General features: G+C 39.5%; 1 protein-coding gene and 1 long non-coding RNA gene across 2 annotated transcripts in view; both read right to left on the bottom strand.

The window, feature by feature from the left end:
* The window catches only part of LOC102260652 (leukocyte surface antigen CD47-like), a 115,555-nt gene that overhangs the window by 16,655 nt on the left and 85,476 nt on the right, over positions 1 to 13,424 (bottom strand). The window contains exon 4 of the mRNA XM_014540918.1: positions 13,251 to 13,340. Coding sequence (XP_014396404.1) covers positions 13,251 to 13,340 — 90 coding nt within the window. The remainder of the gene's footprint in view (positions 1 to 13,250; positions 13,341 to 13,424) is intronic.
* LOC106726325 lies at positions 5,359 to 6,077 on the bottom strand. Its single transcript, XR_001362376.1, has 2 exons — positions 5,985 to 6,077; positions 5,359 to 5,895 (listed from the first exon to the last, which is right to left on the bottom strand). It is a non-coding gene; the product is annotated as an uncharacterized LOC106726325 (long non-coding RNA).

A 13,424-nucleotide genomic window follows, 5' to 3' on the forward strand; every position in this document is an offset into this window, starting at 1 on the left:
TAGAAAGGGAATGGACTGACTATTCTTGGGGGGGGGAAAGGGGTGTGGGGGTGAGGGAAGAGATTGGACAATAATCGTGCACCTATGGATGAGGACAGTGGGTGGGGAGTGAGGGCGGAGGGTGGGGTGGGAACTGGGTGGAGGGGAGTTATGGTGGGAAAAAAGAGGAACCAATGTAATAATCTGAACAATAAAGATTTAATTAAAAAAATTATTTTTTCAGTTACAGTTGACATACGGTATTATATTGATTTCAGGTGTACAATAAGAGGGTTTTTAATGTTTTGACAAAAGAACTTAGAGGTCATGGCACAATAGTAATTTTTCATATTTATTATTAGATTGATTTATAGTTTTGCCTTACATGGTCATGCTTATGGTCTCCCAGTTTTGTGCAATGCAAAGATTTCTTGTAAACAACAAAAGTTCAGTGAAGGGAAAGGCAAGCCTAGATATAACTATCTCAAAGAGTTTCGAAATGTTAGCCAATTCTTGAGGTGGAGTTGAGACTTAATCTTGCAGGAACAAGAGGTCTTGATAAGCAGTGCTTGAAATCATTTATCAAACATTTCAATAGTGGAAAGTACCTGTTATAAAATCAAAGAATGAGGAAGAAGAGCCATGAAAGCTAACCAGGAACTTAACTGCCAGTGGAATGGGAAACTGAGTCAGAATAAAACAAAGTGCCTGAAATGCAGCACTGTCAGAGATTTGTTACTTTGGTTAAAGCTCAGTGTTTGATTCCAGTCATCTGTGAGCTGTTTGCTAAGTATAAGACTCAACTTACAAATTGGTAAGTTAAAACTAAAGGCAAAGGTATGTAGGAACATTCCCTGTAGGATGCCTTTGTTCTTGAAAGGTGGTCTAGTACTTAACATATATGGCTTGGCTTCAGGAGTTCAGAAGTTTTCTCAGGCGTTGTCCTCAGGAGGATCAAAGGCCCCCTGAGATCAGTTCAAGATACTGTTCTGGTATAAGGAAACTCTTTCTCCTCCAAGTGAAAGCATAAGCTGCTGTCTTTACTGAATGTTTGACCTACGAAGGTCCAGGTGGTATCTTGGAGTACCAAAAGATTGACATGCAGAACTAGAAAAACCACTGAGAGAAACCCCCTGTGGTCAAGTACAGACCATACATTGTCATCAAAGAAGTTAAGGAGTACTAGAAATCTAGTAGTATAACGTGAAAGTCATGAGGCATAGTTACTATTTATACTTTAGAGGCCATAACATACCACATTCGAAAAAGTAGATTACCTGAGTTCCAGTCAAGATGGTATATAGGTAAACACAGTACTCGCATCCTCCCACAACCACATCAAAAATACAACTAACTTTCAGAACAACCATTATTGAGAACTGCCTGAAATCTAGCTGAACAGAAGTCCTACAACTAAGGACATAAAAGAAAGAGACATATAGAGATGTTAGGAAGGGTAGAGAGGAGGAATGGGCCGGTATCACACCCACACGTAATCGATAAAAATCAGGAGGGATGTCTCTACTGTGCAGGTCCTTCCTGAGGTGGGGGGTGGCCTAGCCCCACCAGGTCCCCCAGTCCAGGATTCTAGTACCAGGGGGAAAAGTCTACAAAACTTCTGGCTGTGAAAACTGTGAGGATTGTGGCTGAGGGAGACAAAGGGCTCCTGGAATCCCAGGCAGTTCCTACGAAAGGACCCATATAATGACTTCTTGGCTCTAAACTCTAGCTCTAGAGCGAAGCTTCAAAGATGTGTCAGGGACGTACAGTGAGAAGCTGAATCGTCTGGCTTTAGGGGCAGGGCTGGAGAGTCAGCTTTTCCCCAGACCTAAGTGCTGGCAGCAGCCCTTGTTCCTTTGCTGAGACATTGCCCACAAAGAGCCAGCAGGTGAGCCCCCATATCTGTGTCTCCATCAAACTAGCTCACACTGTTAGCCCCATGCTGGTGATTCCCTGAGACTCAGTGCCATCCAACTTGCAGGCTCACCCAAGCCCTTTCCAGTGGCTTTTCCATGCAAACAGCTTCTCTGGGCTCATGCTTCAAATTTTCCTAAAATCTCTCAAATGTTCACAAGCCCAAAACAAGCAGCATCTGGCCTCAGTGTGCCTCGTGCCTCTTACTAAGTGGCCCCAGATGCAGCACTAGTGGTTGGCAGCCTTGACACCCCCAAACTCAGCACAAGTAACAGCCATCTGCAGATTGCTTTGTACCTCATGCCAGATGGCCTTGGGCAAGGTACAGGCAAAAGGGCCTGCACCTACTAGACCTAGCATATTAGGTGGCCAGCTTCAGAAGCACCACCCAACAACTTCCACCAGAGACACACTCAAGGGGCAGACTCATCAGGCACCAGAGCTCTGATGAAGTGAGTCTTGCTCTGTGGAGTTGGGTCTTGCACAGCAGATCCTGTGCTGTGGTTGCTGTCAGTCCTCACAGCTTACTGTCCTGCGGTTAAATCCCTCCCAATGACATGCCAATAACAATCAAGGCTCAACTATAACAGAAGGGTGCACACAGCCCACAAGGGGACACGCCTGGAGAGCCTAGCTTGGGTGACAGGGAATGCTGCGCCACTGAGCGCAACAGGACACCTGTTACCGAGGGCTACTTTACCAAGACTGGTAGACATAGCAGCTCTACCTAATACATAGAAACAAATATAGGGAGGCTACCAAAATGAGGAGAGAAGGAAACATGTCCCAAACTAAAGAATAGAACAAAACTCCAGAAAAGCACTAAATAAAACAGACAAGCAATCTACCAGCTGCAGAGTTCAAAATACTGGTTATGAGGATGCTCAAATATTTCAGTGAGAACTTCAACAAAGAGATAGGAAACATAATGGAGATAGACAACACAAAGAACCAGTCAGAAATGAAGAATGCAATAACTGAAAGGAAGAATACATTACAGAGAATTAACAGTAGAGTAGATGAAGCAGAGAATCAAATCAGGGATTTGGAAGATAAGGACGTAAAAACATCCAATCAGAACAGCAAGAAGAAAAATGAATTGAAAGGAAGAAAGAAGAAAAGAAAAGAAAAGAAAAAAGAAAAGAAAAGAAAAGAAAAGAAAAGAAGAGAAAAGAAAAGAAAAGAAAAGAAAAGAAAAGAAAAGAAAAGAAAAGAGAGGACAGTGTAAGGAGCCTCTGGGACAACTTCAGCTTATCAATATTCCCAACATGAGGGTGTTGGAAGGAGAAGAGAGGGAGCAAGAAATGGAAAACCTATTTGAAAGAATAGTAATGAAAAACTTGCCTGACCTGGTGAAGGAAATAGCCATACAAGGCCAAGGTGGATAGTACAATGTGCCCATCACACAGCACAAGGACTCCACAAATGTTTGGGGAGCACTTTTATAAACACCTTCAAATCTGAGCCCAGGCTGATTGAATCAAAGAAATATGTGCCTTTCACACGCACCAAAGTTATTTGCTCTAAGATGAGCCTAAATAAAATATTGTCACCAAAATAGTTATGTTCATAAGTATATTCCCTAAAACATGACCAATAGAATAAATATAAAAAAGAACATTCGCCTCACTAACACAAAAATGAAAATTAAAACAGGATGTTTTTCACCCATCAAATTAGCAAAGATTTCAGAATTATGAAGATGTCAGGACTGGGTGGAGAAAGATATTTTCATTTGCAGTAGTAATTGATGCGATGTTTCTAGAAAACACTTGGGAGTATGTATCAAAAGCCTTAAAATATCTCTGCCATTTACAGTATTACGTATCTTTAGCAGCCTTACTTTCCTAAATCAAAAAAGACTGGAAACATCCTTAATAGCCATCAAGATGAGAGTTTAGTAAATTACAGTATATCCATGAAAGTAGAACATAGAGGCAGCTATAAGAATATTTCTGAAAACATGGGCAGGGGAAGGATGAGGATATACAAGTATATAAGCTATATGAGTGCATTTATCATTTTTCATTTTTAAAGAGAGGTAACAAAAATACATAGAAAAAAGACAGAAAAAAAGCACAAAATTTACTACACTAGACCAATAGTTTATTTCTAGGTTGTAGGATTCTAGATTATTTTTGTGTTTTTTTCTCTATAAATTCTTATATTGTATAAGGTTTTCTAAAGTGATACGTATTACTTTTTTAAGTCAGAAAAAAATTGTAAATCTTATTTTGTCAAAACATAGTTAACAGGAACAGACTCATTCCTGGTTAAATCCACCGAAAATAATGTTATTAATGAGAATGCCACGATCAGCAAACTGCAGTCAATCCAACTGCAACAAATCACACTCTGAAATGATTTTATAATCTTAAAAAAGGCAAGTCTCTACCCAAAAAATATATGACAGAGGTCTTATTGCCTGGCTTTGCCGCTAGGGTTCAAGACTTTCCCTAAATCAGGGAAGACTGATGAGGTCTTGATGCTATATCAGCCTTTTCCTTGACATAAAAGGCCTTTCAAAATTGTAAAAAAAAATTTCCACTGGAAATTTAGACACCATTTTGAAAGTGAGAGTTGTGACATGTCTTGCCAGTTATCACTGTTAGCTAAAAGCTTCCCCTTTTTTGCTTTTGAAATCACAAATTATTTACAGAGTGCCATCCATTGAGGAGAGCCCTTAAATATATACCCAGTCATCCCCCTCTCCATTTTTATATAATCACTAGTGGCCCGGTGCATGGATTTGTGCACTGGTTGGGTCCCTCAGCCTGGGCTGTGCCCTCTCACAATCCAGAACCCCTCAGGAGATGTTGGAATCCTGGTGCACAGATTTGGCCCGATCCCTGCAGGCCAGGCTGAGGGACCACACTGGTACACAAATCTATATACCGGGCCTCTAGTATGCATATAAGATCTTTGGTTAATCTCTTCCTGCTCTTCCTCTTCCCCCTGCCCTCTGAGATTCATCAGTCTGTCCCATGCTTTCATGCCTGTGCGTTGAGTGTCTCACCCCTGGTGGTCAGTGCACATCACAGCTACCAGTCGAATGGTTGAATGGTCACTTAGGCTTTAATATATATATATATATATTAGATATACATGCCTTAAACTTCCGAGTAAAAGTAAAAATCATGAAATTTACAACAGGCCAATCTGCTATAATATTTTACTAGTTTTCACTGGTTTTAAAGGTTGCGGAATGAAATAAATAAGCAAAATCAGCATTTTTTACTCCTTGCCTTTTGTAAATGTTTAGTGGCCTTCAATGATTGACTATTTCAGTACACTATTGGGAGACAGGGAATAAATCTTACAGGTTAAAAGTTTAAAAGTTTTAGAATGTCACCTCAAAACTTCACTAATTTAGTAAATTTCCTTTACTAAACTGATGTGGAAATACAGTTGACCCTTGAATAACACAGGGGTTAGGAGAGCTGACACCCCCACCTTGTGCAATAAAAAATCCACATATGACTTTAAACTCCCCCAAAATTAACTACTAATACCCTATTGTTGACCAGAATCTTTATGGATAAAATTAACAGTTGATTATCACATATTTTGTATGATATATGTATTATATACTATATTTTTACAGTAAAGAAAGCTAGAGAATAGAAAATGTCATTAAGAAAATCATAAGGAAGAGAAAATACATTTACAGTATTTCCTGAAAAAAATCCAAATATAAGTAGACCCACATAATCTAACCCCAAGTGGTTTGAGGGTCAATTGTACCTGGTTGAGCATAATCATCAACCAGAATGCCACCTTTCTACTTAGCAGTGACAATTCTTCATTGTTCATGCTACATCTGATGCCGCACCAAGATCTGCCCTGAGGAGTTTAGACACATGACTATTCCAGCAAAACATGATAAAAGAACACACCCTCCTGGGGCTACTTCCTTTGGGGCTGCAGAATTGTACAGTAAGGATGACAACATGGTTCAAACTGGGCTTTTCCAAAGATGCACACATGTATACAGAGTTCAAACTGGGAAAATAAAGAGAGGGAAATCTTAATGCTCAGAAGTGCAAAATCCTATCTTAACACTGTAATGTAAGCTGTGACCATCTACTCACCAATAATGTGTGTGTAAATGCTCTGTATACATTAAAATCAGCATGAGTTTAGGTATGTTATTATTATTAGGATCCCCACTATTCATTCTTCAAAAATAACTTCTTAGGATCTGCAGCAAATTATGAGGGACAAAATATGCTTCAAGGAGAATCTTAATATTAAAACTGTATATTCTTTTTAAAAAATCTTTATTGTAGAAGTATTACATATGTCCCCTTTTTCCCCATCAACCCCCTCCAGCTCACCATTGCCCCCCACCCCAGGCCCTCACCATCCCACTGTCTGAGTCCATGGGTTATGCATATATTCATACAAGATCCTTGGTTGATTACCTCCCACCCACCCCACCTCTCCTCCTTCTCTCCAAGTTTCTGCATTATGTTCAATGTTTCCATGTCTTTGGATCCACTCCATTCATCAGTTTATTTTGTTAATTAGATTCCACATATGAGTGAGATCATGTGATACTTGTCTTTCTCTGATGACTTATTTTACTTAGCATGGTATGCTCCAGGTCCCTCCATGCTGTCTTAAAGGGTAAGAGATTCTTCTTTTTTACAGTTGCATAGTATTCCATGGTATAAATGTACCACAGCTTTTTTATATATATATTTTATTGATTTTTTACAGAGAGGAAGAGAGAGAGATAGAGAGTTAGAAACATCGATGAGAGAGAAACATCGATCAGCTGCCTCCTGCACATCTCCTACTGGGGATGTGCCCGCAACCAAGGTACATGCCCTTGACCCCTTTCAGTCTGCAGGCCGACGCTCTATCCATTGAGCCAAACTGGTTTCGGCATACCACAGCTTTTTTATCCACTCATCTACTGATGGGCACTTGGGCTGTTTCCAGATCTTAGCTATTGTGAATAGTGCTGCTATGAACATAGAGGTACATACATTCTTTCTGATTGGTGTTTTGGGTTTCTTAAGGTACATTCCTAGAAGTGGGATCACTGGGTCAAAGGGTGAAATGACCAGAACGTGCCAGAAGACATGGCAAAGTAATTTTGCTTCATGATACCATAGACTCCAAAACCAGTTCAAGATACATTAAAAGATCTTCCCTGGGAAGTATTAACCTACCCGCTGTATTCACTAGACCTTTCTTCTTCAGATTACCACTTGTTCCGATTGATGGCATACGCACTTTCTGAGCAGCACTTCAAAACGTATGAAGAAGTGAAAAATTTGAGGAATGGTTTGCCTCAAAACAAGAAAAGTTCTATTGGGACGGTATCCACAAATTACCTGAAGGATGGGGAAAATGTGTAGCTAGCGATGGACATTACTTTGAATAAAGCACTTTTGATGTTTCTCTTGAAATTATCGTGTTTTCTTTGATTATAAAATTCACATTATTAACCAGTAATGGCGTGGGTCAAATTTTTGGATCTCTGTTCTGTTCCATTGATCTATATGCTTGTTCTTATGCCGATTCCAGATTTTTTTGATTACAGTAGCTTTGTAGTATAAATTGATAACTGGTATTTTGATTCCTCCAACTTTGTTCTTCTTTCTCAAGATTGCTGCAGCTATTTGGGGTATTTTTTGGTTCTATATAAATTTTTAGAGTGTTTGCTCTAAATATGTAAAATATGCTGTTGGTATTTCAATAGGGATTGCATTGAATCTGTAGATTTCCTTGGGTAGTATGGACATTTTAATGATGTTAATTCTACCAATCCATGAACACAGAATATTCTTCCACTTTTTTATATCTTCTTTATCTCTTTTTTCAATGGCCTGTATTTTCTAAGTACAAGTGTTTTACCTCATTAGTTAACTGTATTCCTAAGTATCTTAATTTTTTTGTTGCACTGGTAAATGGGATTGTTTTTTAGTTCCTCTTTCTGAGAATTCTTTGTTGTTGTATAAAAAAGCCATCGATTTTTGGGTGTTGTTTTTGTATCCTGCCAAATTCATTTATTAAATCTAGTAGTTTTTTGATGGAGTCATTAGGGTTTTCTATGTACAATATCATGTCATCTGCAAATAATAAGAGTTTTACTTCCTCCTTTCCAATTTGGATGCCTTTTATTTCTTGTTCTCATCTGATCACTGGCTAGGACTTTCAGTACTATGATGAATAAGAGTGGTAAAAGCAGACATTCCTGTCTTGTTCTTGTTCTTAGGGGAAATGGTTTGGGTTTTTGCACATTGAATATGATGTTTGCAGTAGGTTTGTCATGTATGGCCTTTAACATGTTGAGATATGTTCCCTCTATTCCTACTTTGCTGAGAGTTTTTATCAAAAATAGGTGTTGGGCCCTAGCTGGTTTGGCTCAGTATACAGAGTATCGGCCTAAGGAATAAAGGGTACCAGGTTTAATTCTGGTCAAAGGCATGCATGTACTTTAGTTGCAGGCTGCTCCCTGGCCCTGGCCCTGGCCCTGGTTGTGGCATGTGTGGAAGGCAGCTAATTGATGTGTTTCTCTCACATCGATGTTTCGCCCTGTCTTTCATTCTCTCTTCCACTCTCTAAAAATCAATGAATATATATATCCTCAGGTGAGGATTTAAAAATCCTGTATAATAAAAGGGTAATATGCAAATTGACCCTAACAGCCTAACGACCCAGAAACGACAGATCACTATGACGCATAATGACCACCAGGGGGCAGATGCTCAATGCAGGAGCTGCCCCCTGGTGGTCAGTGCACTCCCACAGAGGGAGCTCTGCTCAGCCAGAGCCTGCCTGACGACTATGAGCACAGCAGTGGTGGCAGGAGCCTCTCCTGCCTCCTCAGCAGCAATAAGGGCTCCAAGGCTGCCAGAGGGATGTCTGAGTGCCAGCTTAGGCCCAATTCCCCATGGAGTGGGCCTAAGCCAGCAGGTAGACATCTGCTGAGGAGTCCAGGACTGTGAAAGGGCACAGGCCAGGCTGAGGGACACCCTCCCCCCCCAAGTGCATGAGTGTTCGTGCACTGGGCCTCTAGTAATAATAATAAAATAAAATTTTAAAAAATGTGTGTTGAATTTTGTTGAATACTTTTTCTGCATTTATTGATACGATTATGTGATCTTTATCTTTTAATTTGCTGATGTGATGTATCACTTTTATTGATTTGCGAATTTTGTACCAGCCTTGCAACCCCAGAATAAATCCCACTTGATCGTGGTATATGATCTTTTTAATATATTGCTGGATGCAATTTGCTAATATTTTGTTGAGGATTTTAGCCTCTATGTTCATCAGGGATATTGTCCTATAATTCTCTTTCTTTGTAGTGTCTTTCTCTAGTTTTGGAATTAGGATAATGCTGGCCTCATAAAAAGAGCATTGAAGTGTTTCTTCCTTTTGGATTTTTTGGAATCATTTGAGGAGAATAGGTGTTTATTCTTCTTTGAATGTTTGGTAAAACCCCCCTGTGAAGAGCATCTGATCTGGACTTTAGTTTGCTGGGATTTTTTTATTATTGCTTTTATTTCATCAATTATTATTGGCCTATTCTGGTTTTCTGATTCTTCCTGATTCAGTTTTGGAAGATTGTATTTTTTTTGGAATTTATCCATTTCATCCACATTGTCCAACTTGTTGGTATATAATTGTTCATAATATTTTCTTACACTTCTTTGTATTTCTGTGGTGTCAGTGATTACATCACCACTTTCATCTCTGATTTTATTTATTTGCATCCTCTCTCTTTGTTTCTTGATGAGTCTGGCTAATGGTTCCTCAATCTTGTTTATCCTTTCAAAGAACCAGCTCTTGGTTTCATTGATTTTTCTGTATTTTTTTTTTTTAGTCTCTGTGTCATTTATTTCTGCTCTAATCTTTATTTCCTTATGTCTACTTACTAGGGCTTTTCTTGTTTTCTTTCTAATTCTTTAAATTGTAGGGTTGTATAGCTTATTGAAAGTTTTTCTTGTTTTCTGAGGTAGGCCTGTATTGCTATGAACTTCCCTCTCAATACTGCTTTTACTGTGTCTCAGAGATTTTGGGTTGTTGTATGTTCATTTTTACTTGTTTTCAGTATGTTTTTTATTTCTTTCCTGATCTCATTGGTAACCTATTCATTGTTTAATAACATGCTACTTAGCCTCCATGTGTTTGAATTTTTTGGGTTGTTTTTACTATAGTTGATTTCTAATTTCATTCCACTGTGATCTGAGAAGATGCTTGATATGATTTCAGTCTTCATTAATTTGTACTAGTGGAGACTTGTTTCATGTCCTAACATGTGGTCTATCTTTGTGAATGATAAATGTGTAATTGAGGAGAATGTATATTCGGCAGCTTTGCAGTGAAATCCTATATAGTAAAGAGGTGATATGAAAATTGACCATCACGGCCTCACACAAGATGGCCATTCCCATGTGGTCACAAGATGGTCACCATAAGAGGGCTGGCAGGGGAGGGCAGTTGGGAAAACCAGGGCTGCAGGGGAGGGCAGTTGGGTGTGACTGGGCCAGCAGGAAAAGGCAGTTGGGGGGGACAAGGCTTGCAGGAGAGGGTAGTTGGTGTTGACCAGGCCAGCAGGGGAGCAGTTTGGCATTGATCAGGCTGGCAGGGGAGTGGTTAGGTGGTGATCAGGTTGGTAGGCAGAAGCAGTTAATGGGCAATCAGACAGTCAGGCAGGCGAGAGGTTGAAGCCAGCAGTCCCAGATTGTGAGAGGGATGTCCAACTGCTGGATCAGGCCTAAACTGGCAGTCAGACATCCCCTGAGGGGTCTCAGATTAAAGAGTGTGAAGGCTGGGCTGAGGGACATCCCCCCCTCCAGTGTACGAATTTCGTGCACCAGGCCTCTTGTGTTCTATAAATGTCAGTTAAATCCATCTGATCCAATGTGTCCTTTAGAGTCATTTATTTCTTGTTAATTTTTGTCTGGGAGATCTATCCAGTGAAGTCAGCAGGGTGTTAATCTCTCCTACTATGACTATGTTGTTGTCAATCTCTCTCTTAAAGTCCTATAGAAGTATTTTTTATATATTTAGGTATTCCTATATTAGGTGCATATATGTTTATGAGGATTATATTCTCTTGCTGGATCAATCCCTTTAGTATTATATAGTGACCTTTGTTGTCTCTTGTGATGGCCTTCATTTTGATGCCTATTTTGTGAGACATGAGTATTGCTACCCAAGCTTTTTTTTTTTCTTTTCCATTTACATGGAAATTTTTTTCATAACTTCACTCTCATCCTGTGTGAGTATTTTGTTCTGAGGTTGGTCTCTTGTAGATAGCACATAGTTGGGTCATGTTTTTGTATCCATTCAGCTACCCTATGTCTTTTGATTGGAGCATTTAATCGACTTACATTTAAGGTTATTATTGGTAGTGACTTTTTTATTGCCATTTTAATTCTGTATGCCTAGGTTCTTTGTCTATTTCTTCTTCTTGTTACAACAGTCCATTGAGCATTTCTTGTAATGCTGGGTTGGTGGTGATATACTGCTTTAGCTATTTTTTTTCTTTAATGGGAATCTCTTTATTTCACCATCTATTTTGAATGATAGCCTTGCTGGATATACTAATCTTGGTTTCAGATCCTTGCTTTTCATTACTTTGAGTACTTCACACCATTCCCTTCTGGCATGTGAAGTTACTTATGTGAAATAAGATGTCAGCCTTATGGGAACACCTTTGTAGGTAACAGTTTGCTTTTCTCTTGCTGACTTTAAGATTCTCTCTTTGTCTTTAATTTTTGGCATTTCAGTTATGATTTGTCTGGGCATGGGCCTGTTTGCATTCTTCTTGCTTGGGGTTCTCTGTACCTGCTGTACTTGTGTAACATTTCCCTTTAACAGGTTAGGGAATTTTTTGGCCATTATTTCTTCAAACAAGTTCTCTATCCCTTTCTCCCTTTTTGCCTCTTCTGGAACACCTGCTATTTTAATATTGTTTTGTTTCACATTGTTCCACAGCTCTCTTAAGCTGTCCTCTTGTTTTTTAATTTTTTTTTCTTTCTGGTCCTCTGATTGAGTGATTTTTTTTCAACCCTGTCTTCTAATTCACTGATTTGGTTGTCAGCTTCCCCTAATTTGCTGTTTATTCCTTCCAGTGTGTTCTTTATTTGTGCTGTGTCATTCTTTATTTCTGTTTTAATAGTTACCATGCTGTTGAGCATCTTTACCTTCATTATTCTGAACTCTATATCAGATAAATTTTTTATCTCCATTTCTTTATCTCTTCTGGAGAATTCTCTTGTTGTTCCGTTGAAGGTCGTTTCTTTGTCTCCTCATATTGGCTTCCTATTTGGGTTTGTGAGTATGTATTAGGTAGATCTTCTATACTGTTCAATCTCTATTGCAGGTGTCTCAAACACTGTTTCTGACTATTAGATCAGGAAAAGACTCAAGGGCTCCAGAGACTGCCTCTGGCTACAGACTGATAGGATTGCCTCTTGAATAGCTCTCAGGCAATCATCCATGGGTCTGGTGGGGTTTTTTTTCCAACAGGGTGGGGCAATTGCTCCTGCCAGGAGGATAATTATTATTCTCTTAAATGGCCTCAGAAACTCTGCACCATGGGGTAAGGTGTTTTCAAATAGGGTGGGTCACCTATCTTCCCCACAGCTGCCTGTATAGAAAATGTCTGCATGAGAAAGACGACTTCTGCAGCATGAGGGAATGACTCAGCTCCAGAAACTGAGGTGTCTGCCTCCTGAGTTCTAACCCCAGAGCTCCTGATCCTCACTTTTGCTTACACAGCTCCAGTCCACTCTGTCCTCCCTCTTCTGGACCACAAGGTGAGTCACTCCACAGAGAATTTTGTGCATTGGCCCTTTAGTAGGGTACCTGCATTTCCAGCCATTTCTCCCTAGCAGACAGCAACCCCGCTGCTTTTCACAGCCTTATGTTATGTGGATACCCTTCTCAGTTCTAGTGCTCTCTGCTGGAGTGCCAAGCTTGGGGATTAGACCCCAGAGTTCTCAGTGGCAAACCCCACAGTTGAGATATCTCTCCATAACTTCAGTTGCTGTGTGTGGGAGCCCAGCCAGTCCTTTTATTACTCTACCCCTCCTACCAGTCTCTATGCAGTCTCTACTTTCCATCCTCATTTATCTGGATTCTCTCCAGTGAGTCTTCTGCTGATTATTCAGGAAGTTATTCTGTATTTTATTTGTAGTTCCAGTTTAGTCCTGGGAGTTTGCCCCTGCAGCATCCAATTACTACACTGCCACTTTTTCTGTATATTCTGATTTATAACATTATCACATTTCTTTATACAACTTAAATAGAATATTTCACCAATATTGCCTCCTTAAAATGACAATTTCATCACTAAAACATAAATGAAAATAGAAACAAGTACTTACTCACAGTAATATCACTTCCCCAGAACAGAAGCACAGCCAACATTGAGAAAATAATAATAAGGGTATGGTCATTTGCAGAAAACCATAAAGCTGGGAAGAAAAAAAAACACAAAAATCATGACTAATATTTATTATCATAAATTTATGTCCAGCCAATTAATGATCAACAGTGTG

Source organism: Myotis brandtii, unplaced genomic scaffold (genome assembly GCF_000412655.1).
Source record: "Myotis brandtii unplaced genomic scaffold, ASM41265v1 scaffold106, whole genome shotgun sequence".
NCBI lineage: Eukaryota > Metazoa > Chordata > Mammalia > Chiroptera > Vespertilionidae > Myotis > Myotis brandtii.